The sequence below is a fragment of the Heterodontus francisci genome, chromosome 38 (assembly GCF_036365525.1).
Source record: "Heterodontus francisci isolate sHetFra1 chromosome 38, sHetFra1.hap1, whole genome shotgun sequence".
NCBI classification, from domain to species: Eukaryota; Metazoa; Chordata; class Chondrichthyes; order Heterodontiformes; family Heterodontidae; genus Heterodontus; species Heterodontus francisci.
The window spans coordinates 6,266,150-6,292,910 of NC_090408.1; the positions used below are offsets into that span (position 1 = coordinate 6,266,150).

The following is a 26,761-nucleotide window of genomic DNA, read 5'->3' on the forward strand; positions in this document are numbered from 1 at the left end:
CCCCAGCCGCCGCTCTACATCCGAAACGAGGATTTCGAGTAGTTGCAGCTGGAGACACTTCCTGCACATGTGTTCGCCCTGGGCACTTAGTGTCCCTGACTTCCCACATTGCACAGGAGGAGCACACAACGCTGCTGTGCTGCCCTGCCATGACATACCCTTAATTTACTCAAACATTTGAGATTATTTACACTAGGGACCTTGATTCCCTAAAATCCACTACTTACAATATAAAAAAAGTAATAATTACTCGTAATAATAATAAATTACACTAATTTTGAAAAAAAACACTTTAGTATTTATTTTGAAACTGTGCTCTTGAGCTCTAGACTCCCCCATGGGGAAAGCATCTTCTCAGCATCTACCCTATCAAGCCCCTTCAAAAGCCTATATGTTTCAATCAGATCACCTCTCATTCTTCTAAACTCCAATGAGTATAGGCCCAACATGCTCAATCTTTCCTCATAAAATAAGCCCTTCATCCCAGGAATCAACCTAGTGAACCTCTTCTGAACTGCCTCCAATGCAAGTCCATCCCTCCTTGAATAAGGAGACCAAAACTGTACGCAATTCTCTCGCTCTGGTCTCACCAATGCCCTGTAGTGTTGTAGCAAGACTTCCCTACTTTTATACTCCATCCCCCTTGCAATAAAGACCATTTGCCTTCTTAATCACTTGGTGTACCTGCATGCTGACTTATTGCGTTTCATGTAAGGGGACACCCAGATTCTCTGTATCGCAGCATTCTGCAGTCTCTCTCCATTTATTTATTCACATGGCCGGGGAAGCAGTTATAGTTTGATCCATTCAAAGGCTTCAGCTAATGCAGTGTACATAGTTGTGATGCCACCAGGAATGGATCACTCAGGGCAACAGTTCAATATGCGGATAATGGTCTGACTTGGATGGCTACAGTCACAATTTAATCTGGTCCTCATGGTTCCACTTGTGGAGCAAGTGGCCACATCTTCCCTGGCCCATCCTCAAGCGGTTGAGAATGTTCAGATTTTTGGTGGGTGGTTGAAACCTGGGACTTCACTGCTCGGGCCAGTTACCAGGTTGTGGTTGTGATGTTAGCAGTCAACCAGGAGGTGTGCCATTGAGAGGTGGGCTGTCGTTAGTTAATATGGTGTGGAGCGTGTTACAGTCGGAGCTATGAGATTTCAGGCGAGTGTGCGGAGGTTTTTTTGAGGTCCTGTATAAGTGGGAGTGTTTTGTTAGATGTCAGAACAAGAAGCCACTTGAGCAGTATTGGTCTCAACATTCCAGAAATAATCCTTGATTTCCCAGAGGGCAATCACTCTCACCTCACCTTTTGTTCTTTTGTCCAAGTTTGGACAAAGGGACTGAAATCTGACAAATACCCAGGATCTGAGGGCCTACATCCTAGAGTTCTAAAAGAGATAGCTGCAGAGATAGTGGATGCGCTAGCTATGATTTTCCAAAATCGGGGCGGCACAGTGGCGCAGTGGTTAGCACCGCAGCCGCACAGCTCCAGCGACCCGGGTTCAATTCTGGGTACTACCTGTGCGGAGTTTGCAAGTTCTCCCTGTGTCTGCGTAGGTTTCCTCCGGGTGCTCCGGTTTCCTCCCACCACCAAAAGACTTGCAGTTGATAGGTAAATTGGCTGTTATAAATTGCCCCTAGTATAGGTAGGTGGGAGGGGAATATAGGGACAGGTGGGGATGTTGTAGGAATATGGAATTAGTGTAGGATTAGTATAAATGGGTGGTTGATGGTCGGCACAGATTCGGTGGGCTGAAGGGCCTGTTTCAGTGCTGTATCTCTAAAAAAAATTTTTTTTTTTAAATTAAAAATTCCTTAGATGCGGCGCAGTGGTTGGCACCGCAGCCTCACAGTTCCAGCGACCCGGGTTCGATTCTGGGTACTACCTGTGCGGAGTTTGCAAGTTCTCCCTGTGACCGCGTGGGTTTCCGCCGGTGCTCCAGTTTACTTCCACAGCCAAAGATTTGCAGGTTGATAGGTAAATTGGCCATTGTAAATTGCCCCTAGTATAGGTAGGTGGTAGGGGAATTGAGGGAAGGTGGGGATGTGGTAGGAATATGGGATTAATGTAGGATTAGTATAAATGGGTGGCTGATGGTCAGCACAGACTCGGTGGGCCAAAGGGCCTGTTTCAGTGCTGTATCTCTAAATAATAAATAAATAAATGCAGGAACAGTCCCACCAGATTGGAAGTTGGCAAATGTAACACTGCTTTTCAAGAAAGGAGGGAGAGAGAAAATGGAATTGCAGGTCAGTTAGCCTGACATCAGTCGTTGGGAAAATGCATGGCAGCATTTAACAGAGTGTGACATCAAGGAGCCCTAGACAAATTGAAGTCAATGGGAATCGGGGGAAAACTCTCCTCAGGTTGGAGTCATACCTAGTACAAGGAAAACGGTTGTGTTGTTGGAGGCCAATCATCTCAGCCCCAAGACATTGCTGTAGGAGTTCCTCAGGGTAGTGTCCTAGGCCCAGCCATCCTCAGCTGCTTCATTAATGACCTTCCTTCAATCATAAGGTGGGGATGTTTGCTGATGACTGTACAATGTTCAGTACCATTCACAACTCCTTAGAGATACTGAAGCAGCCCATGCCCATATGCAGCAAGACCTGGACAACATTCAGGCTTGGGCTGATAAATGGCAAGTAACATTTGCTTCACACAAGTGCCGGGCAATGGCCAACTCCAACAAAAGAGAATCTAACCATTCTGCCTTGACATTCAATAGTGTTGCCATCACTGAATCCCCCATGATCAACATCCTGGGGGGGTTACCATTGACCAGAAATGGAACTGGAGCGGCCATATAAATACTGTGGCTACAACAGCAGGTTAGAGGCTGGGAATTCTGCAGCGAAAAACCCATTTCCTAACTCCTCAAAAGCATATCCACCATCTACAAGGCGCAAGTCACGACTGTGGTGAAATACGCTCCACTTGCCTGGATGAGTGTGGCTCCAACAACACTCAGGAAACACAACACCATCGAGTACAAAGCAGTCTGCTTGATCAGCACCCCATCCACCACCTTAAACATTCACTCCCTCCACCATTGGCACACAGTGGCAGCACTGCGTACCATATACAAGATACACTACAGCAACTCATTACACTTCCTTCGACAGCACCTTCCAAACCCGCGACCTGTTCCACCTAGACGGACAAGGGCAGCAGATGCGTGGGAACCATCTGCAAGTTCTCTTCCAAGCCATACACCATCCCGACCTGGAAATATATTGCCGTTCCTTCACTGTTGCTGGATCAAAATCCTGGAACTCCCTTCCTAACAGCACTGTGGGTGTACCCACACCAGATGCACTGCAGTGGTTCAAGAAGGCAGCTCAGCACCACCTTCTCAAGGGCAATTAGAGATGGGCAACAAATCACAGAATTGTTACAGCGCAGGAGGCAGCCATTCGGCCCATTGTATCTGCACCAGCTCTCCGAAAGAGCATTTCACTTTGTGCTATTCTGCTGCTTTCTCCCCATAACCCTGCACATTCTTCCCTTTCATATAACAGTCCAATTCCCTTTTGAATGCTTCAATTGAACCTGCCTCCACCACACTCTCAGGCAACACATTCCAGACCTTAACCACTCGCTGCGTGAAAATGTTTTTCCTCGTGTCGCTTTTGCTTCTCTTACCAATTACTTTAAATCTGTGCCCTCTCGTTCTCTATCCTTTCACAAGTGGAAACAGTATCTCCCTATCCACTCTTTCTAGACCCTTCATAATTTTGAATACCTCTGTCAAATCACCTCTCAGCCTTCTCTTCTCCAAGGAAAACAGTCCCAACCTCTCCTATCTATCTTCATAACTGAAGTTTTTCATCTCTGGAACCATTCTCGTGAATTTTTTCTGCACTCTCTCCAGTGCCCTCACATCTTTCTTAGAGTGCCCAGAACTGAATGCAATACTCCAGCTGAGGCCAAACTAGTGTCTTATACAAGTTCAACATACCTTCCTTGCTCTCGTACTCTATGCCCCTATTAATAAAGCGCAGGATACTGTATGCTTTATTAACCGCGCTCTCAACCTGTCCTGCCACCTTCAATGACTTATGCACATATACACCTAGATTTATAATCATCTTGAAAAGAATAAGTTCATTAGTGATAGTCAGCACATTTTTGTGACTGGTAGGTCGTGCCTCACAAACCTTATTGAGTTTTTTGACAAGGTGACCAAACAGGTGGATGAGGGTAAAGCAGTGGATGTGGTGTATCTGGATTTCAGTAAGGCGTTTGATAAGGTTCCCCACGGTAGGCTATTGCAGAAAATACGGAAGTATGGGGTTGAAGGTGATTTAGAGCTTTGGATCAGAAATTGGCTAGCTGAAAAAAGACAGAGGGTGGTGGTTGATGGCAAATGTTCATCCAGGAGTTTAGTTACTAGTGGTGTACCGCAAGGATCTGTTTCGGGGCCACCGCTGTTTGTCATTTTTATAAATGACCTGGAAGAGGGTGTAGAAGGGTGGGTTAGTAAATTTGCGGATGACACGAAGGTTGGTGGAGTTGTGGATAGTGCCGAAGGATGTTGTACGGTACAGAGGGACATAGATAGGCTGCAGAGCTGGGCTGAGAGATGGCAAATGGAGTTCAACGCGGAAAAGTGTGAGGTGATTCACTTTGGAAGGAGTAACAGGAATGCAGAGTACTGGGCTAATGGGAAGATTCTTGGTAGTGTAGATGAGCAGAGAGATTTTGGTGTCCAGTTACATAAATCCCTGAAAGTTGCTACCCAGGTTAACAGGGCTGTTAAGAAGGCATATGGTGTGTTAGCTTTTATTAGTAGGGGGATCGAGTTTCGGAGCCACGAGGTCATGCTGCAGCTGTACAAAACTCTGGTGAGACCGCACCTGGAGTATTGCGTGCAGTTCTGGTCACCGCATTATAGGAAGGATGTGGAAGCTTTGGAAAGGGTGCAGAGGAGATTTACTAGGATGTTGCCTGGTATGGAGGGAAGGTCTTACGAGGAAAGGCTGAGGGACTTGAGGTTGTTTTCGTTAGAGAGAAGGAGGAGGAGAGGTGACTTAATAGAGACATATAAGATAATCAGAGGGTTAGATAGGGTGGATAGTGAGAGTCTTTTTCCTCGGATGGTGATGGCAAACATGAGGGGACATAGCTTTAAGTTGAGGGGTGATAGATATAGGACAGCTGTTAGAGGTAGTTTCTTTACTCAGAGAGTAGTAGGGGCGTGGAACGCCCTGCCTGCAACAGTAGTAGACTCGCCAACTTTAAGGGCATTTAAGTGGTCATTGGATAGACATATGGATGAAAATGGAATAGTGTAGGTGAGATGGTTTCACAGGTTGGCGCAACATCGAGGGCCGAAGGGCCTGTACTGCGCTGTAATGTTCTAATTCTAATCCCTATGCTCCGACATGCTCTTTAAAATTGTACGCTTTATTTTATATTGTGTCTCCTTGTTTTTCCTACCAAAATGAACCACTTCACATTTCTCTGCATTATACTTCGTCTGCCACCTCTCTGCCTATTCCACCAACTTGTCTATGTTCTTTTGCAGTTCTACACCTACCTCCTCACAGTTCACAATGCTTCCAAGTTTCGTATCATCTGCAAACTTTGAAATTGTCCCCACTTCTGACCTTATGATGGAGGGTAGGCCATTGATGAAGCAGCTGAGGATGGTTGGGCTTAGGCCACGACCCTGAGGAACTCCTGCAGCAATATCTTGGGGTTGAGACGATTGGCCTCCAACAGCCACAACCATCTTCCTTGTGCTAGGTATGACTCCAAGGTCAAGGTCATTAATATATATCAGGAAAAGCAAGGGTCCCAACACTGACCCCTGGGGGACTCCACTACAAACCTTCCTCCAGCCCGAAAAACATCCATTAACCACTACTCTCTGTTTCCTGTCACTCAGCCAATTCCATATCCACGTTGATACCGTCCTTTTATTCCACGAGCTATAACTTTGTTCATAAGTTTGTTGTGTGGCACTGTATCAAACACCTTTTGAAATTCCATGTACACCACATCAACTGCATTGCCCTTATCAACCCTCTTTGTTACCTCCTCAAAAAACTGCAGAAAGTTAGTCAAACATGATTTTCCCTTAAGAAATCCATGCTGGCTTTCCTTAATCAACTTGCATTTGTTCATGTGACTATTAATTTTGTCCCAAATTATTCTTTCTGTAAGTATCCCCAGCACCGAAGGTAAACTGACTGGCTGTAGTTGCTGGGCTTTTTGAACAAGGGTGTAACCTTTGTAATTCTCCAGTCCTCCGGCAACACCCCCGAGTCTAAGGAAGACTGAAAAATTATGGCCAGTGCCTCCGCAATTTTCACCCTCACTTTTCTCAGTATCCTTGGATGCATCTCATCCGGTCCTGGTGCCTTATCCACTTTAAGTACAGATGGCCTATCTAATACGTCCTCCTTATCAATTTTAAGACCTTCTGGTGTCTGAATAACCTCCTCTTTCACCATTGCTGGATTGTACCTTCTTCCTTGGTAAAGACAGATGCAAGGTATTAATTTAATACCTCAGCTATGCCCTCTGCTTCCCTTTATGGCCCCTAATTGGCCCCATTCCTCCTTTTACCACCCTTTTATTATTTATATGTCGATAGAAAACTTTGGGATTCCCTTTAATGTTAGTTGCCAGTCTCTTTTTATGCTTCCTTTTTGCTTCTCTTATTTGCTTTTTCACTTCTCCTCTGGACCTTCTATTCAGCCTGGTTCTCAATAGTATTTTCTACCTGGCATCTGTCAGAGGCACATTTTTTCTTCTTTATCAATCTCTACCTCTCTTGTCATCCAGGGAGCTCTGGAATTGTTTACCCTATCTTTTCCCTTTGTGGGAACATACCTTGACTGTGCCCCAACCATCTCTTTGAAGGTAACCCATTGTTCAGCTACCATTTCTCCTGCCAATCTTTTACTCCAATTTATTCGCCCCAGCTCTGTTCTTACCCCATTGAAGTTGGCTTTCCCCCAGTTAATTATTCTTACTCTGGATAGTCCTTTGTCCTTTTCCATAGTCAGTCTAAACCTTGTGATACAATGATCACTGTCTCCTAAATGATCTCCTACTGATACTTGATCCATTTGGCCCACCTCATTCCCAAGAATCAGGTCTAGCAGTGCCTCCTTTCTAGTTATGCCCAGGTACCTGATGGTGTCCCCATGTACCCTCCAAACTGCACAAACCAGAGGGGCGGAGTAGATCCCAATGGGTCCAAACTGGACAGACCAGAGTGGGGTATGATGGCCCCATGCTGAGCCTTTTCAAATTGGTTTGATTCAGACAGCAGTGGTTGATCCCCTGATAAGTTATACTGAAGTGGCAGAACCATACCTGTCGTTTCCTTCTCCATCCCAGAAAATAACAGTACGCTCCAGTTCTTGAGAAGGGCAGAATGACCTTTGCTCGCCGCACTGCAGCATGTACATGAAGACTGGAAAACTGGGATCCTGCATCTGTCTGAGGGCAGAGCCTGCTCCTGGTCGCTAAACAATAACACATGGAAAGCACAATTCAGAAGAGTTTTCTTTGCTCAAGCATTGGTCAAAGTAAAATCGTAAATCACAAATCTGAACTGCTTACTTGGCATTAGACAATCGGGCCTGGATTTAGCTCTGTTATCCTGCAGAGACAGGCTGATGAATGGGCAGACACATGGCAGATAAAATTTAATGCAGGAAGTGTAAAGTGATATAGTTTGGTAGGCAGAACGAGGAAAGGCAATAAAAAAAATAAAGGATATAATCCTGACCCAAATCAGGAGGGTTAGCTGCAGAGACAGTGACAAAATGGAACCGCCCTGAATCATTGATGAACCCTGACCCAAGAAAGTGGGGGCAGGATAGAAGAGCTGGAATCCCACTCAATCCACCAGGTGAAGGAGTAAAATCCAGACTTTCATCTCCAGGGCTGCTCACAGATACAAACATTGTGTCTCTTTCTCTAACTGGTCCTCGGCACTTTTCCTTCTTCCTCTAATGTTTCTGCGTCCCTGTGTCCATATTTCTATTTATACTCCAATATTGCAATCTCTCTCACTTACTCGTGCTCTACAGCTCTTACGCAATCTGCTGTGATCATAGAATGATTACACCATAGAGGAAACCAGGTCCATGCCAGCTCTCTGTAAGAGTAAATTCTTTGAGGAAGTGACAAAGTTGATTGATGAGGGAAGGGCTGTAGATGTCATATACATGGACTTCAGTAAGGCGTTTGATAAGGTTCCCCATGGTAGGCTGATGGAGAAAGTGAAGGCGCATGGGGTCCAAGGTGTACTAGCTAGATGGATAAAGAACTGGCTGGGCAACAGGAGACAGATAGTAGCAGTGGAAGGGAGTTTCTCAAAATGGAGACGTGTAACCAGTGGTGTTCCACAGGGATCCGGGCTGGGACCACTGTTGTTTGTGATATACATAAATGATTTGGAGGAAAGTATAGGTGGTCTGATTAGCAAGTTTGCAGACGACACTAAGATTGGTGGAGTAGCAGATAGTGAAGGGGACTGTCAGAGAATACAGCAGAATATAGATAGATTGGAGAGTTGGGCAGAGAAATGGCAGATGGAGTTCAATCAGGGCAAATGCGAGGTGATGCATTTTGGAAGATCCAATTCAAGAGTGAACTATACAGTAAATGGAAAAGTCCTGGGGAAAATTGATGTACAGAGAGATTTGGGTGTTCAGGTCCATTGTTTCCTGAAGGTGGCAACGCAGGTCAATAGAGTGGTCAAGAAGGCATACAGCATGCTTTCCTTCATCGGACGGGGTATTGAGTACAAGAGTTGGCAGGTCATGTTACAGTTGTATAGGACTTTGGTTCGGCCACATTTGGAATACTGCGTGCAGTTCTGGTCGCCACGTTACCAAAAGTATGTGGATGCTTTGGAGAGGGTGCAGAGGAGGTTCACCAGGATGTTGCCTGGTATGGAGGGCGTTAGCTATGAAGAGAGGTTGAGTAGATTAGGATTATTTTCATTAGAAAGACGGAGGTTGAGAGGGGACCTGATTGAGGTGTACAAAATCATGAGAGTTATAGACAGGGTGGATAGCAAGAAGCTTTTTCCCAGAGTGGGGGATTCAATTACTAGGGGACACGAGTTCAAAGTGAAAGGGGAAAAGTTTAGGGGGGATATGTGTGGAAAGTTCTTTACGCAGAGGGTGGTGGGTGCCTGGAACGCGTTGCCAGCGGAGGTGGTAGACGCGGGCATGATCGCGTCTTTTAAGATGTATCTAGACAGATACATGAATGGGCAGGAAGTAAAGAGATACAGACCCTTAGAAAATAGGCGACAGGTTTAGATAGAGGATCTGGATCAGCGTAGGCTTGGAGGGCCGAAGGGCCTGTTCCTGTGCTGTAATTTTCTTCGTTTTTTTTAAGTACCTCAGCTTGTTTCACTCCCCTACCTTTTCCCTGAGGCCCTGCAAATTTTCTCTCTTCAGGTAATCACCCAACTCCCTTTTGAAAGCCACAAATAATCTGCCACCACCATATTCTCAGGCAGTGCATTCCAGATCATAACCCTTGCTGTGTAAAAAAGTTTTTCCTCCTGTCGCCTCTGGTTCTTTTGCCAATCACTTTAAGTCGGTATTCTCTGGTTCTTGACCCTTCTGCCAACAGGAATGGTTTCTCCCTATCTTCTCTGTCCAGACCCCTCATGATTTTGAAAACCACTATCAAATCTCTCAACCTTCTCTGCTCTAAGGAAAACAGCCCAAGCTTCTCCAATCTATCCATATAACTGAAGTTTCTCATCCCCAGAAGCATTCTTGTAAATCTTTTCTGCACCCTCTCTAAAGCCTTCATATCCTTCCTAATATGTGGTTCCAGAATTGGACACAATACTCCAGTTGAGGCTGCACCAGTGCTTTATAAAGTTTCACCATAATTTCCTTGCTTTTGTATTGTATACCTCTATTTATAAAGCCCAGGATCCCTTGTGCTCTATTAACCACGTTCTCAACCTGCCCTGCCACTTTCAATGATTTATGCACACAAACCCCCTGGTCCCTCTGCTCCTGCACACCCTTTAGAATTATATCCTTTATTTTTTATTGGCTTTCCTCATTCTGCCTACCAAACTGCATCACTTCACACTTTTCTGCATTAAATTTTATCTGCCATGTGTCTGTCCATTCATCTGCCTGTCTATGCCCTCTGAAGTCTATCACTATCCTGCAGGCAGATTTGAGAGTGTTAGGAAGGAAACTAGCAAGCAGGACCTTTGAAGTAGTAATCTCTGGATTACTCCCTCTGCTACATGCCAGTAAGTATAGAAATGGGAGGGTAGAGCAGATGAATGCATGGATGGAAAAATGGTGTAGGAGGGAGAGCTTTAGATTCCTGGGACATTGTGTCCAGCTCTGGAGGAGAGAGGACCTGTACAAGCCAGACGGAGTGAACCTGAACAGAGCCAGGTCCAATGTCCTTGCAGGACCTCGTCCTCTTTTTACATATGTTATTGCTACTGAAATAGGCCATGACTACTGGCTATTCACCCTCCCCCCTCAGAGTGCTCTGCAGCCGCTCAGTGATATCCTTGACTCTGGCACCCGGGAGGCAACATACCATCCTGCATTCACGTTTGAGACCACAGAAATACCTGTCTGTTCCCTGAACTATGGAATCCCCTACCACTATTGCTTTCCCAATCATCCTCCTGCCCCCTGTACATCTGAGCCAGGCGTGGTGCCGTGGACTTGCCTCTGGCTGCACATCCCAGAGGAACCAACACTCTCACCTGTATTCAGAACTGAATACTGACTGGTGGGTGAGATGCACTCCGGGGACTCCTGCACTACCTGGCAGTCATCCATTCCCTCTCTGCCTGCATACCCTTAAACTGCACGGTGACCAAATCCAGAAACGTGCTATCCACGTAGTTCTTAGCCTTGCCGATACACCGTAGTGAACCCAGCGGCTACTCAAGCTCCAAAACTCAGAGCTCAAGCTCCTCCAGCTGACAGCAATTCCTGCACATGTGGTTGTCCAGTACACGAGAAGTACCCTGGAGTTCCCATGTTACAGGATGTGCATTCCATAGGACTGAGGATCCCTGTCATGCCTTTATTAGATTAATTAAACTTAACAGAAATAAACTAAATATTTATGAAACACTTATTTAAAAAAAACTCAGCAGTCAGCTCCCTCCCTTGTGCTGACGATACTTTTAGTTTTTTTTTATTACCTTGCTCCCTGAGGCTCACACACATTCTGATCTGCTGCTCTGATCCCAAACTCCTTCTGTTACATGCTCCTCATCTAGGGGCTCTCAGAACAACCAAACACCTACCTGTTTCCCAGTGATGCCACTCCTTGATTTTTTTTTGTTCATTTGCTCTCCCAGTGCTCTCTCTGACTCCCGCTGCCATTTTTATCTGTTGGTCTCTGGCACTACTTTCCCTCAGGCACATTCTCTCTCTGACTCCTGGGTAGAATTGTGTGTAGGTGGTGGGGAAAACCGATGCCGAGATCCCCACATTGATTCTTGTACGGGAGGTTTGCCAAATTTAGTGCTAATCAGGCACTTATTTGACAGCGCCAGGCCTTCTGTATGATTTAGGGCCCCGCCGCCGGCCAATCAGAGGCCGGTGGCTGCTGCTGTAGCTGCAGCAACCACACAACGAGGAGGGCGCTGGGACTGGCAGCCTGAGGGAGAGGGTCTGGGCACTGTGTTGATGCGGGGTAGCCAAAGTGTCCTCTGCCAGCAGTGACTGAACCCACATGCATTTTGAAGTTTTTGGTCATTTGATTGGGAGACTTAGCTCCTGAGGGAGGGAGGAAAATCACCGATTGCATCAGATTTGAGAGGCCTGAACTTTGTACTTGGGCATCAAGAACTGGTTTGGTGCTTGGTCCTTATATATGGCTATACTTTTTCTCTCCACTCTGTGAAGTGCTTTGGAATGTTTTCTGCACATTATGAATGCAAGTTGTTGACCTTTCACCTTCCTGTCCTTTCCTTGTTGGCCTTTCACCTTCCTGCCCCATTGCCTGTGGCCCTTTACCTTTTCAGGTTTTGTATCCCAGCACTTGAACATCAGATTGTGCATTCTGTGGAACTGCACTTCCTCCAGGGCTCCCAGTGAAGGTCTCACTCCTTTCGACAGCTTTTTAGCAATCTGCGCCTGGTGTTGTCCAAGGACTGGCCGTTGTCCAGACAGCAACTCATACAGGACCATTCCGTATGAAAACATGTCAACCTTTTAAAAAAAAAGCATAGATTTATTTGTCAGAATGTGTGAAAACTTCTGCCATGCTCACTGACACTTTATTCATCAATTCCAAATTACACAGTCACAGAAATGTTTAATTTTTCACCATTCCTTTCGCACAGATATTAAAATAATGGCAGCACAGTGGTGCAGTGGTTAGCATCGCAGCCTCACAGCTCCAGCGACCCGGGTTCGATTCTGGGTACTGCCTGTGCGGAGTTTGCAAGTTCTCCCTGTGACTGCATGGATTTTCGACAGGTGCTCCGGTTTCCTCCCACAGCCAAAGACTTGCAGGTTGATAGGTTAATTGGCCATTATAAATTGCCTCTAGTATAGGTAGGTAGTAGGGGAATTGAGGGAAGGTGGGGATGTGGTAGGAATATGGGATTAATATGGGATTAGTATAAATGGGTGGTTGATGGTCGGCACAGACTCAGTGGGCCGAAGGGCCTGTTTCAGTGCTGTATCTCTAAATAAAATAAATAAAAATAAAATAAAATAGGATTAATGTTTCTCTTACATTTGTTTTATTTATCCTTATTGTTCTAGATACTCTTTAGTTCCTGTACCAGAGATTATTCCTGCTACTAAGCCCTTCCTCAAACAACGTTGATTGTTTTCACATCTGCTTTGACATCAGGTAAGGTTTGTTTACCCAGGATGGATAAAATAATGGAAGGGCTGGATAGTGTGCCTATTGAGAGATTATTCCTGTTAAAGAGATTGGAGAGGGCCAGGAGACACAAATATAAATTGTGTAAGAGTAGGAATAGACAGGATGATTGGCATCGTGTCACAATGCTAGAAAAACAGAGTGCAGTTAAGGTAGTCGCAAAGTGCATTGCACTTTTGAACTACAAGAAAGCCCCCAGCGAGTTAACATCCGTAGCACTTAAAGCAGCCAGAAGCACTGCACAAAGAACAGCCAGGCGTTGCGCAAATGACTACTGGCAACACCTATGCAGTCATATTCAGCTGGCCTCAGACACCGGAAACATCAGAGAAATGTATGATGGCATAAAGAGAGCTTTTGGGCCAACCATCAAGATCGCCCCCCTCAAATCTAACTCAGGGGACATAATCACTGACCAACGCAAGCAAATGGACCGCTGGGTTGAGCACTACCTAGAACTATACTCCAGGGAGAATGTTGTCACTGAGACTGCCCTCAATGCAGCCCAGCCTCTACCAGTCATGGATGAGCTGGACGTACAGCCAACAAAATCGGAACTCAGTGATGCCATTGATTCTCTAGCCAGCGGAAAAGCCTCTGGGAAGGACGGCATTACTCCTGAAATAATCAAGAGTGCCAAGCCTGCTATACTCTCAGCACTACATGAACTGCTTTGCCTGTGCTGGGACGAGGGAGCAGTACCTCAGAACATGCGCGATGCCAATATCATCACCCTCTATAAAAACAAAGGTGACCGCGGTGACTGCAACAACTACCGTGGAATCTCCCTGCTCAGCATAGTGGGGAAAGTCTTTGCTCGAGTCGCTTTAAACAGGCTCCAGAAGCTGGCCGAGCGCGTCTACCCTGAGGCACAGTGTGGCTTTCGTGCAGAGAGATCGACCATTGACATGCTGTTCTCCCTTCGTCAGATACAGGAGAAATGCCGCGAACAACTGATGCCCCTCTACATTGCTTTCATTGATCTCACCAAAGCCTTTGACCTCGTCAGCAGACGTGGTCTCTTCAGACTACTAGAAAAGATTGGATGTCCACCAAAGCTACTAAGTATCATCACCTCATTCCACGACAATATGAAAGGCACAATTCAACATAGCGGCACCTCATCAGACCCCTTTCCTATCCTGAGTGGCGTGAAACAGGGCTGTGTTCTCGCACCCACACTTTTTGGGATTTTTTTCTCCCTGCTGCTCTCATATGCGTCCAAGTCTTCAGAAGAAGGAATTTTCCTCCACACAAGATCAGGGGGAAGGTTGTTCAACCTTGCCCGTCTAAGAGCGAAGTCCAAAGTACGGAAAGTCCTCATCAGGGAACTCCTCTTTGCTGACGATGCTGCTTTAACATCTCACACTGAAGAGTGTCTGCAGAGTCTCATCGACAGGTTTGCGGCTGCCTGCAACAAATTTGGCCTAACCATCAGCCTCAAGAAAACGAACATCATGGGACAGGACGTCAGAAATGCTACATCCATCAATATTGGCGACCACGCTCTGGAAGTGGTTCAAGAGTTCACCTACCTAGGCTCAATTATCACCAGTAACCTGTCTCTAGATGCAGAAATTAACAAGCGCATGGGAAAGGCTTCCACTGCTATGTCCAGACTGGCCAAGAGAGTGTGGGAAAATGGCACACTGACACGGAACACAAAAGTCCAAGTGTATCAAGCCTGTGTCCTCAGTACCTTGCTCTATGGCAGCGAGGCCTGGACAACGTACGTCAGCCAAGAGCGACCTCTCAATTCATTCCAGCTTCGCTGCCTCCGGAGAATCCTTGGCATCAGGTGGCAGGACCGTATCTCCAACACAGAAGTCCTCAAGGCGGCCAACATCCCCAGCTTATACAGACTACTGAGTCAGCGGCGCTTGAGATGGCTTGGCCATGTGAGCCGCATGGAAGATGGCAGGATCCCCAAAGACACATTGTACAGCGAGCTCGCCACTGGTATCAGACCCACCGGCCGTCCATGTCTCCGCTTTAAAGACGTCTGCAAACGCGACATGAAATCCTGTGACATTGATCACAAGTCGTGGGAGTCGGTTGCCAGCGTTCGCCAGAGCTGGCGGGCAGCCATAAAGACAGGGCTAAAGAGTGGCGAGTCGAAGAGACTTAGCAGTTGGCAGGAAAAAAGACAGAGGCGCAAGGGGAGAGCCAACTGTGTAACAGCCCCGACAAACAAATTTTTCTGCAGCACCTGTGGAAGAGCCTGTCACTCTAGAATTGGCCTTTATAGCCACTCCAGGTGCTGCTCCACACACCACTGACCACCTCCAGGCGCTTATCCATTGTCTCTCGAGATAAGGAGGCCAAAGAAGTTAAGGTAGTAAATGAACTGCACACGTGTAGATTCTCTGTGGTGCTTGGGCTGTTGATGCAACTGGAATTCCTGTAAATCTTAGAAAAGCTTTTCCCCCTTGCTGACTCTAGCACAACACAAGAACAGCAGAACAAATGCCATCTTAAAGGATAAACTTTAAAAATTCTCACCTGGTTTTCAAATCCCTTCATGGCCTCACCCGCCTCCCAAGAGGCCAAGGATAGATACTTGAGGGTCACCAGAGGTTAACAGTGTAGGAACAGGATGAGAAGCTATTGCAGGTGATTCTCTCTCTGGCTACGATTATATGGATAAGAATGGAGCTGTATGACAGAGAGGCACTGGAGGAAGATGGTGTGATCAACCGTGTCAAAAGCCACAGACAAGTTGAGTAGGATAAGGAGGGAAAGTTTACCTTTGTCAAAGTCATTTTATCCTGGCGATGGGGAGCTCAACGTCCGGAAAAAGCGACACTGAGAATCCCACGTCGCCTGTTCTATGGAAAGCCCTCCGAATCTCCTGCCAATTAGGCACTTAAGTGGACAGTGATGGGCCTTCCACGGGATCAAGGATCCCGACAATGGAAACCCTGCTCTCGGAGTTGGAGGCCAGAGCTCTTCTACTGAGCAGCGCCACCACAGAGGCAGTGGCTGCTGCCGGTGGAGCACCTACCCAAGGCCCAGGAGTTTTGCTGGATCCAGGCCACAGGTAGGTCAGGGTGGGAGGGGTCTCGCGGAATGGGGGACGTGGGGGAGAGGGTCGTTATCAAGGGCTGCGGGTTGGCTTCCTGATGCTGGTATATTCAAACTGTCTGAGAGGGACAAAGAAAAATCTTCAAAGCTAAGAGGTATCAATTGAACCCATCCTGAAACATTCCAGAATTGAATGTCTTCTTCTGAAATAAAGAAGGTGTGAAGTAGCCACATCCTGGGCTATTGTGCGATCACCATGGGGAAGACCCAGAGGTGAGAAGCAACACAGCTTTACCTTAACAAGCAACTGACAGAGAGAGACAGAGACTCCAGAAAAAAAAGCAGCATCCAGAAGCTTGTTTCCAGCAAACCAAAAGGCACATGTCCTGCTGTAGAATTTTGCATCTACACTATATAGCAGTGAACTAGAAGTGATCCACTGTCTTCAACTGAACTTTCAACCAAGAGAGAAATCTACAATCACCTCAGGCCTGTACCCAATGTGAACCTGATTTCCAAGAGAATTCAACAGGTTTGCCATGATCTCCCCTGAAACCCACCCTCACTTATAATTGCTTACCCCTTTTTTCCTGTCTCTTGTGTGTGTTTGTGTGGGCGCGCAAGCAAATGCGTAAGTGGCTGCAGTTGCGACAATTTTGGGATAAGGTGTTTTGATAGATAAATAATTGTTTTAAACCTACAAGAAAACCTCTCACTGTCTGTTTATTTAATAAATCAAACACCAAGTGGTTAAACTCCAATACCAAAACACACTTGCTGCGGTCAGGTGAGAGTTGATCAGTGAGAACCACCCCTGACCGCACCACCTGGCCGTAACAACAGTCACAAGGACTTGATATCCCAGTTATAGGTCACTGCAGGCACAGTTTTATCTTTAAATTGCAATCTGATCGAAAACTACTACTATTTAGTGCAATATTTCAGACAAACAAATTCCGCTGCATACCTTTTCATCATAAACAATTCCAGGCATGACTTCTGGTGCCTGATATCCAGGAGTACCTTCTACACCAAGGGCTCCCTCATGGAACGACTGACGAGATATCCCATAATCAGACAGCTTCACATTTACTGGGTCTGTCACATCCAGAGTCCAAACTAAAACGTTATCGGACTTCAGGTCACAGAAGATGATGTTTTTTTTATGCAGATAGGCCAAGCCGGCTGCAATTTGATAGGCTATTCTGTGAGTTAACATGTGTCCCAGGGGTATGGACAAGGTGCCTGTTTGAAAGAGAACAGCTGTTTTATGCTTACACAATGAATAACCTGTAGTTCATTTTAGATAACCATTCTTTCACTGATAGGATTTAAAATTAGTGTAAATCATGAACCTTTATTACTCGATAATGGGAGCTAACAGATCCACAACAAATCCTGCCGTTGTGTTATAATCTGCTTTTAATTTTCCATTCGAACAGTGCTGGTTTAGATTCAGTGTTATTCCTAAATCCAAACTTGCTTCACATTTTACCTCATTTTTCGATTATTTCAGATTCTCCAGGATGCATTCACTCTGTGATGAAGTGTTTTTCACTGTTACCTTTAGAGTATTCAGTCAGCACTGTATTGAGACTGCCCAATGGAGCCAGCTCCAAGGCAAAGCAAAGTGGGTGAATACTGATGCCAACCAGTGACACAATGCATGGGTGCTGCATGGAGTGAAGCATGCTGGCCTCCTGACGGAACTCAGAGAAATTTCGCAATGCCTCCATGGCTTCCAGGTGCCTGAACATTGAATCTGAAATGAAAGATTGAAAAAAATAACTTTCTCCAGTTATGGAACAGAGACCATGAATATTTCCAGGCCTTGGCTTTTGATAAATTCTACTTATATTTCTCTCTCCAAAGTCACACACCATCCTGACTTGGAACTATATCGCCATTCCTTCATCATTGCTGGGTCTAACTCCTGGAATTCCCTCCCTAACAGCACTGTGCGTGTAGCTACACCACAAGGACTGCAGCGGTTCAAGCATGTAGCTCACCACCACTTTCCCAAGGGTAATTAGGGATGGGCAACAAATCTTGACCTTGCCAGCAACGCCCACATCCCGACAATGAATAAAAAAAATCCCACATTGTCAATCTTTAATATTTAACAGTCATCAGTGCTAATTCTTAACATTTAAGATCGCTCATTGCTAACACAATGTTTAAAAATTTCTCACTGCTAACACTTAATATTTAAGATCCCTCAGTGATAATCATTAATATTTAATATCTCTCACTGCTAACTTTTAATAATGTATTGTGCAGTAATATACGATAGGTTATAAAACAGTGCATCTTCCAACTAATCATAAGCAATGCCACGGTACAAAAGGCAGATCCAACAGCAAGGGTGAAGTGCTACACTTGAAGCTGGGGTTCTAACCTGTTCCCATCACCCAGAGGTCTCACAGAACCAATGTGGGAAGTGTCTAATGTCTGGAAACACTCAACACATACAATGACCATTCAGGGTAAAAAATGCCAAAAGGTTTTGTTGCAAGGAAATGCCAGATATCAAGGGAAGTCTCATGAACACTCTGGGAGGATTCCCTGGCAGTATGTTTAAAATTCCCCAACCTTTGTTGCCAGTTTGGCTGATTCTGGTTGGATTGCACTGATACTACTGGCGTAAATGAGCAGAAACCCAATCCCAAAGACCGCAGTAGTGGCATTCAGATATTAAATATGAACACCTTTATTCCAAGATGTTTACCTGGGTTGAAGTCATCAGATTGTTGTCGACATTTTTTGAAGTGGAACCACTTGACTGCTGTGGGTATTGCTTTGTATTTTGCTCTGTACACCGTTGTCCCACTTCCTCCCTGTCCTAGGATATGGTTTGTAGTTTCACTATGTTCTAGACAACTCATTTCCAAAAATAGCCTGTATAACAACATTAAACATTGTTATAGAAATAAAACTGAAATAAACTGCTCATAATCCAATTCAGACAAAGTAGAAGATAACTTAATACTAACTTTTTGTTAAAAAGGGGCAGGAATCACATGTAGGACAAACTAATATAAATGTAATTATTTAATAAGCAAATTATTTGCCATATAACCTTGTAGTCATTCAACATCTAAACATAGCCCGTGTCCATGTACTGTTAAACAAAAGGTCACAAATCAAATTAGACAGAAAACAAAAGAGTTTGCAACTCTGCCTCCTAAAAAGTGTACCATTGACGGTTTTGCTGGGGCAGGGATTAAACTCCCATTGAGTTACATCATGAGGAGTCAAAAATGGCAGCTCTGAAGGTGCTGAATATGTTTGCACCAATTTTTTGTTTGCTTTTTTCATGTTTCTTGTCACTGTTATGGATCTTTGTCTGGGGGAACAGTACAGTCCTGACTCAGTTTGACTATTTTATTTTGCAGTAATAGTGCTTGCTTGTAGTTCTGCCCTTTGTCATTGGGTGTCAGTATAGGAATCCACAGTCAAAGAGAATAATGTACACTGATCTACCAGCAAACAAATCAGATCCCTGGCCTCTCAGTGGGACACAAATGTTCTGAAAAAATATCTTTATGAATATATTAAACAAAAGATAAACAAGGGAATGAGCTACACATTTTTATGTTTGCCAATGTGGCAGTGAGATTGTAGGGTTGCCAGCTCCTAGAGGTTTGATTGCCTGACCACCTGATGTCTGCAACTGTCACATCCCTCTCACTATCGCCTTGGACTCTGGTTCTGTGTAAAGGTGACAACTTTGCACTGGAAACCCCAGTCAGAGCTGATCTGTACTTGGATTTCAGATGTCAAAGCTGGTTGGCACAGACCAACCTGACCACTCAGAGATCACACAAAGGGCCGTGGGCTCGGTGTGTGGGGCCATTTCGCAGACAGGGCACATCAACTTAAACTCAACTCAACATCAACATTCCTAAAACACTCCGAGCTCATAGAATTATAGAAACTACAGCACAGATCCTTTTATATTCCTCTTTTTCAAATACTTAACCCATTTCCTTCTAATCTTTGCATCAATAGCCATGTATGGTGAAGCACTCATGGACTAATAGCACTTAGTTCAAGAATATTCCTTCTGCCTTGGTTCCTCCAGTGAGAATCCTTGGTCTCCATCCCATTTCCCATTTACTTACCAATGGAACAAATTTCACGATTTATCCTCTGTAAAGTCCCTAGATTTTACTCACCCATTTACTGGCTGCTCCTCTCTCAGTACCGCTGCCAGACATCACCTTGCTGCTGCTACCAGCTCTACAAGCAATGCTGGTCCCTACCCCAGCCCACTCTGACTCTTGCTAAACTGCTTGAACTCCAGTCTCCCTGAATTCTGGTCCTCGTCTCATCCCCCACCTGCTGCTGAAGCAACATTCCCCCTCACCCCCTATCCCCTGCTCCCCATTTCTATCTCCCACTCTCCTCCTCCCCATTTCCCTGACTGACATTTCAGACTGCCTGTCTTTTTTTTCGTTCCTGCGATGTGGGCGTCGCTGGCTGGGCCAGCATTGATTGCCCATCCCTAATTGCCCTTGAGAAGGTGGTGGTAAGCTGCCTTCTTGAACTGCAGAAGTCCATGTGGGGTAGGTATACCCACAGTGCTGTTAGGAAGGGATTTTGACCCAGTGACAGAGAAGGAATGGCAATATAGTTCCAAGTCAGGATGGTGTGTGGCTTGGAGGGGAACTTGTGAGGGTGGTGTCCCCATGCATCTGCTGCCCTTGTCCTTCTAGGTGGTAGAAGTTGTGGGTTTGGAAGGTGCTGTTTAAGGAGTCTGGGTGCGTTGCTGCAGTGCATCTTGTAGATGGTACATACTGCTGCCACTGTGCGTCGGTGGAGGAGGGTGTGAATGTTTGTGGATGTGGTGCCAACCAAGTGGGCTTCTTTGTCCTGGATGGTGTTGAATGTCTTGAGTGTTGTTGGAGCTGCACCCATCCAGGCAAGTGGACAGTGTTCCATCACACTCCTGACTTGTGCCTTGTAGATGGTGAACAGGCTTTGGGGAGTCAGGAGGTGAGTTACTCGCCACAGGATTCCTAGCCTCTGACCTGCTCTTGTAGCCACAGTATTTATGTGACTACTCCAGTTCAGGTTCTGGTCAATGGTTACCCCAGGATGTTGATAGTGGGGATTCAGCAATGGTAATGTCATTGAATGTCAAGGGGAGATGGTTAGATTCTCTCTTGTTGAAGATGGTCATTGCCTGGCACTTGTGTGGCACAAATGTTAATTGCCACTTTTCAGTTCAAGCCCGGATATTGTCCAGGTCTTGCTGCATTTCTACACGGACTGCTTCAGTATCTGAGGAGTTGTGAATGGTGCTGAACATTGTGCAATCATCAGCAAACATCCCCACTTCTGACCTTATGATTGAAGGAAGCTCATTGATGAAGCAGCTGAAGATGGTTAGGCCTAGGACACTACCCTGAGGAACTCCTGCAGTGATGTCCTGGAGCTCAGATGATTGACCTCCAACCAACCACAACCATCTTCCTTTGCATGAGGTGAGACTCCAACCAGCGGGGAGTTTTCCCCCCAATTCCCATTGACTCCGGTTTTGCTAGGGCTCCTTGATGCCATACTCAGTCAAATGCTGCCTTGATGTCAAGGGCAGTCACTCTCACCTCACCTTTGGAGTTCAGCTCTTGTGTCCATGTTTGAACCAAGGCTGTAATGAGGTCAGGAGCTGAGTGGCCCTGGAGGAGCCCAAACTGAGCGTCAGTGAGCAGGTTATTGCTAAGCAAGTGCCCCTTGATAGCACTGTCGATGACACCTTCCATCACTTTATTGATGATTGAGAGTAGACTGATGGGGCAGTAATTTGCTGGGTTGGACGTGTCCTGCTTTTTGTGTACAGGACATACCTGGGCAATTTTCCACATTGCCGGGTCGATGCCAGTGTTGTAGCGGTACTGGAACAGCTTGGCTAGGGGTGCAGCAAGTTCGGGAGCACATGTCTTCAGTTTAATTGCCAGAATATTGTCAGGGTCCATAGCCTTAGCAGTAGCCAATGCTTTCAGTTGTTTCTTGATATTACGCAGAGTGAATCGAATTGGCTGAAGACTGGCATCCATGATGCTGGGGACTTCAGGAGGAGGCCAAGATGGAGCATCAACCCGGCACTTCTGGCTGAAGATTGTTGTAAATGCTTCAGTCTTATCTTTTGCACTGATGTGCTGGGCTCTCCCATCATAGAGGATGGGGGATGGGGTCTAGCTCTGACTCCTCATCTACTGGATCCTTCTCCACCAGTCCCAATCCCAAAGGGTTCTGATTTCCCCCATGCCCCCCACTAGGTTTTGGCTCTCTGTGGTGGCAGCTGATGAGGTCATGATGGGGGGTGATTTGCACTGCTGTGGGTGGAAATTAATAGCACAAGGATCTTCCAGGAGATCCATGGCCCATTCCAAGACACTCCCAGATAATCTGGGTAATTTTGCAACACTATGTGATTGGCAGCAGAGAGCAACTTGCCAAGGCTCCTTCAAAAGCACCTTACAATCTCACAGAAGGACAAGGGCAGCAGACGCATAGGAACACCACCACCTGCAAGTTACCCTCCAAGCCACACACCATCCTGACCTCGAACTATATCGTTGTTCCTTCACTGTTGTTGGGTCAAAATCCTAGGAACTCCATTCCTAACAACATTGTGGTTGTATCAACACCACATGGACTGCAGTGGCTCAACAGGATGGCTCACCACCACCTTCTCAAGGGAAATTAGGGATGGGCAATAAATGCTGGCCTTGCCAGCGGTGCTCACATCCCATGAATGAATTAAAAAAAAGACTGACCAATGGCGGCATTGGTGGCCATGGTCAAATTGACAAGTGTCAGGAGGCTGGTCGCGATGAGCTTGACTAATGTGAGGAGGGCTGATTGCGGTGAGATTGACCAGTGGAGGTAGCCCTGGTTACAGTGAGATTGATTGGTGGAGGTCGCGCTGGTTGTGGTGAGATTGACCAGTAGAATGAGCACTGGTCATGGTGAGACTGACAGTCCCATGGAACTGGTAGATAAGCTGGGACTAGAACACAACCGTCTGGCTGGGATCTCAAACTGTTCTTCTATCGTCAAGAGCAGTCTTACACCTTGCAGTGATCATAATCAAACTCAGAGGTCACCTTTTTTAATTAATGAGATGCCTCAGGAATTCGCTGTCTCCTGCAGTGTCTCTGCCGGGAAGATTGTGAGAAGACACACAGGCAGTGGTCAGGGAGACTGGGGCTTGATTGACATGGAAAGAGAGGGATTGAGGATGGGGGGTGGATGCGGTGGGATGGGGGACAGCATTTGAGGGTGGGCCCAGGGGCGGGGATCCCTGGGCCGGGAGTACCCACTTGCTGCCACAGTGAGGTGAGAAGTACCGACCTTCATTGAGGCTGCATGTTGGAGTAGTGGGTGGGCTCCCGGTAAGGCGAATGGGCTGGAACCCCACAGAGGAACTTTTCCTTTCAATTCCTGGATCAACTCCCACACTCAGAATGGCAGAATTATCAGGGAGGGAACAGTTGGAGGGAGACAGGCAAATGCTGCCCCTCCTCACCCCAACTCACACAGGTGGATGGCTGAGCTTCTGACAGCAGGTGGGTCTTTTACACACACCCAACCCCCTGGGCACCTCTCCCCACCCAATTTCAATCGACCCTGAAGTGAATGCAGAGTAAAACTGGATAGTGTAAAACCAGCATTAGACTCAAACCAAACTCAGCTGCTTTTCTGAATTGAATTGCAGGAGAGGCACCAAAATGCCAACATTTCCTCAGATTGTTCCTTTTTTTCCCAGTCTCCTCAGTATTCCCATGGGAACTGCCAACATTAGGGAACTTTTGGGAGTGAGATTTATGTTGAGAATGGGCGAGACCCATCTAATCAGAAGGAGCTTGTCCGTTTATAGAACTAGAAACTTGAAAATGACCAGTTTCAAACCAAAATGAGTGCGAGTTAATAACAGTGCAGCCAGGACTAGGAGGGATGGCATGTGGAGTCAATGAAGCTATGTCCACACAGCATCCCATTGCTGGGGTAGGGCTCTGCTGCTCTCCACATGACAGTCACATCGATATTTTATTGTCACATCTGATTACAGGGGGGCCTGTTGATCCAGGCTGCTAATCTCACCACAGCCTCGGCTCACAGCAGTCAGTGCTGTACGGGCACCATTGCCCAGCACCCAGCGCTCCCCATTGCCCTGCACTGAGCACCCCATTGCCCGGCACCAAGCGCTCTCCACCCCTCGCTCTTCTGTTCCCCGCTCTCCCCCATTACTGTATTTTTATTTTATCAATCTTTCTTGAGGTTACAATAATATCCAAAAGGTTTTCGTCTTTTAAACAGTGGAGCCCAAGATCATAATGTACATTCTGAGCCCCATTCTACCTTCGCAAGATTCACATATGGTCCTTACCGGGCTGGGAAATCAGTCATGAAAAGTTCAGGAACCAACTCCTCCAGAGGCACAGGGTCTGTTGGGTGATTTGGGCACTCGATGTGTGTGTGTTCGATGGCAGTGAGTAGGCAGTCCTCCATACTGAAGTAATGCAGGCCTTGAGTCTGGGAGTGGATTTGTGATTCCCCTGTGGCTGTGGGAGTGCAATGAGGGCAGGGAACGTACTGTTCGACCAAGGGAGTTCCATCGGCTTCAGTAGCTGTAAGAGCTGCCGGTCACACAAGGGGTTAAAGCCAAATTTCCGCTAGTTACACTGAGACTTCTACACAGACATTCAAAAAAGGACATGGAAAAACACCAACAGAAACACTTTAAAATAGCAAAGGACCAGAATAAACTCAGCATTGGATGGTGTTTTTTTGAAGAAGTATTTAGATTTAAATATTGAAATAAACCAGGATGACTACAGCACAAGTCCAGGCACATGATAATCCATTGCATTCTCTCAGGAACAGTGCTGTAAGAATCAGGCGCTGAATTGGAGGCCAGAGAATCTGAGGTTGGGGAGGATGGAGGGAGAGACGGTAGAGAGGTGGAGGTTGATAGAGAGGAAGGTGGGGTGGGTGGAGGGAGGGTATATGGAGGAAGGGTGGATGGAGGGAGGGCAGGACAGGGAGGGTAGGCAGAGGGAGGGAGGAAAGAGGATGGTGGCGGGAGGACAAAGAGAGGGAGAAAGGAGGAGGGTGAAGGAAGGGTGGTATGGAAGGAAAGAGGGTGGCACGATGGGAGAAAGAGGGAGGGAGAGAAGCAGCGGGTCTTCTTAACAGGGGGGCTGGAATCTGAGGTGGAACCCAAGATGTACTAGTTTCCAGCATATAATAGGTGCTTGAAATTCCGATCAGAGGATGCTTGCTGTCTACTCCCCAACATCAGGGGATGTGGCTGAGGGAATTTCACAACTGATGGTTCCATTAGCCCAAAATAAATTCTCACCAGACAGTAACTGGCAACAGTTCAATTTTGAGCCTGTTAGGACCCACAAGTTGTCAAGGCAGAGGAATTGAATTCTGTCAAGTGGCACTAAGCAGGTTCCCGGACTCCGTGATCAAAATAAATAACAGTTGATTCTAAGACATAAAGGCTGGAATTTTATGGCCCCCAAATGTGTGGGCTGGTGGTGGGGGACAAAAAATTGAGTGGGAGGTGGGGGGCCTTTCCTGACCCTCTCCCGCCCCTGCTGCAATTTTATGCGGGGCGGTGGTGAGAAACCGCCTGCCCGAGGCCAATTAAGGCCCTTAAGTGGCCGATCAACTGGCACTTAAGGGCCTCTTCCCGTTGCCAAGGGTATTTTAGCCTCAGCGGCCAGAAGGCAAAGGATCCAAGAACCCCGCTTGGTAAAACCAGGCGGCTTTCTTGCGGGCTTGGGGGGGTGGGTGTCCTCCTGATCGGGCACTCTGTACCCCATGGAGGGCCGCTCCCAAAGCCCCAACTGCCCCCAACGCATAACACTTCCCACCCTTGCCTCGCCAGGGCTCAGCCAATTGTTACCAGTCAGGCCCCAAAAACTGACCGTAGTTCCGGGGCCATCCTTCCTCTTGCTTGTGATGGCTGGGTGTAGTTGCAGCAGTGGCCACTATTCCCAGTGGCGCTGCTGGGACTAAGAGCTGCTGTCCCACTGATTGGCTGGCAGCTCCATTAAGCGGGACTTCCTGCCTCAAGGAGATGGAAGTTCTGCCCAATCCCAATTAAGGGCCTGGGGAGCTAAAATTCCCAGCCTGGCTCCCCAGTCCTGGCGGCGGCGGGCTCGCCCCAACCTTTCGGCAGGTGGGGCAGGACCTCCCGCCCAACGTAAAATTCTGGCCATTATTTGATTTCTAGTGGTTATTTTTTAAAGATGGAAAAATGAATGGGAAATACTACCCCAGCAGCCCAGGTTGAAGAATTTGAGCATTGCCTTGAGGGAAGAAATTTAGGGCCAAGAAATCTTTTTATCAATTCTGTCTGTTATATCTACACCCAATCCAAGTGTGAGAAGTTAGACTTTCATTTCTATAGCACCTTCATGACTTCAGGATGTCCCAAGCACCTCTGACCTGTAGTCACTGTTGTAATATAGGAAGTGGGGCAGCCAATTTGTGCACAACAAGCTCCCACAAACAGAAAAGTGATAATGACCAGATCATCTGTTTTAGATAAGAACATAAGAAATAGGAGCAGCGGCAGGCCATGCAGCTCCTTGAGCTTGCTCCACCATTCAATAAGATCATGGCTGAACTTGTGCACCAACTCCGCTTTCCTGTCCTATCCCCATATCCCTTGATTCCCTTAGTGCCCAAAAATTTATTGATCTGTCTTGAATGTACTCATCAACTGAGCATTCACAGTCCCCTGGGGTAGAGAATTCCAAAGATTCATAACCCTCTGAGGGAAGAAATTTCTCCTCATCTCAGACCTAAATGGCTGACCCCTTA

General features: G+C 46.6%; 1 protein-coding gene across 5 annotated transcripts in view; it reads right to left on the bottom strand.

Moving 5' to 3' along the window:
* The window catches only part of lrrk1 (leucine-rich repeat kinase 1), a 269,006-nt gene that overhangs the window by 50,901 nt on the left and 191,344 nt on the right, over nt 1-26,761 (bottom strand). For all 5 annotated transcript variants that reach the window (XM_068017674.1, XM_068017673.1, XM_068017671.1 and 2 more), the window contains 6 exons: nt 24,309-24,558; nt 18,642-18,811; nt 17,478-17,675; nt 16,881-17,158; nt 12,010-12,204; nt 7,340-7,491 (listed from right to left, as the gene is read on the bottom strand). In XM_068017674.1, the coding sequence (XP_067873775.1) occupies nt 7,340-7,491; nt 12,010-12,204; nt 16,881-17,158; nt 17,478-17,675; nt 18,642-18,811; nt 24,309-24,558 (1,243 nt within the window). The remainder of the gene's footprint in view (nt 1-7,339; nt 7,492-12,009; nt 12,205-16,880; nt 17,159-17,477; nt 17,676-18,641; nt 18,812-24,308; nt 24,559-26,761) is intronic.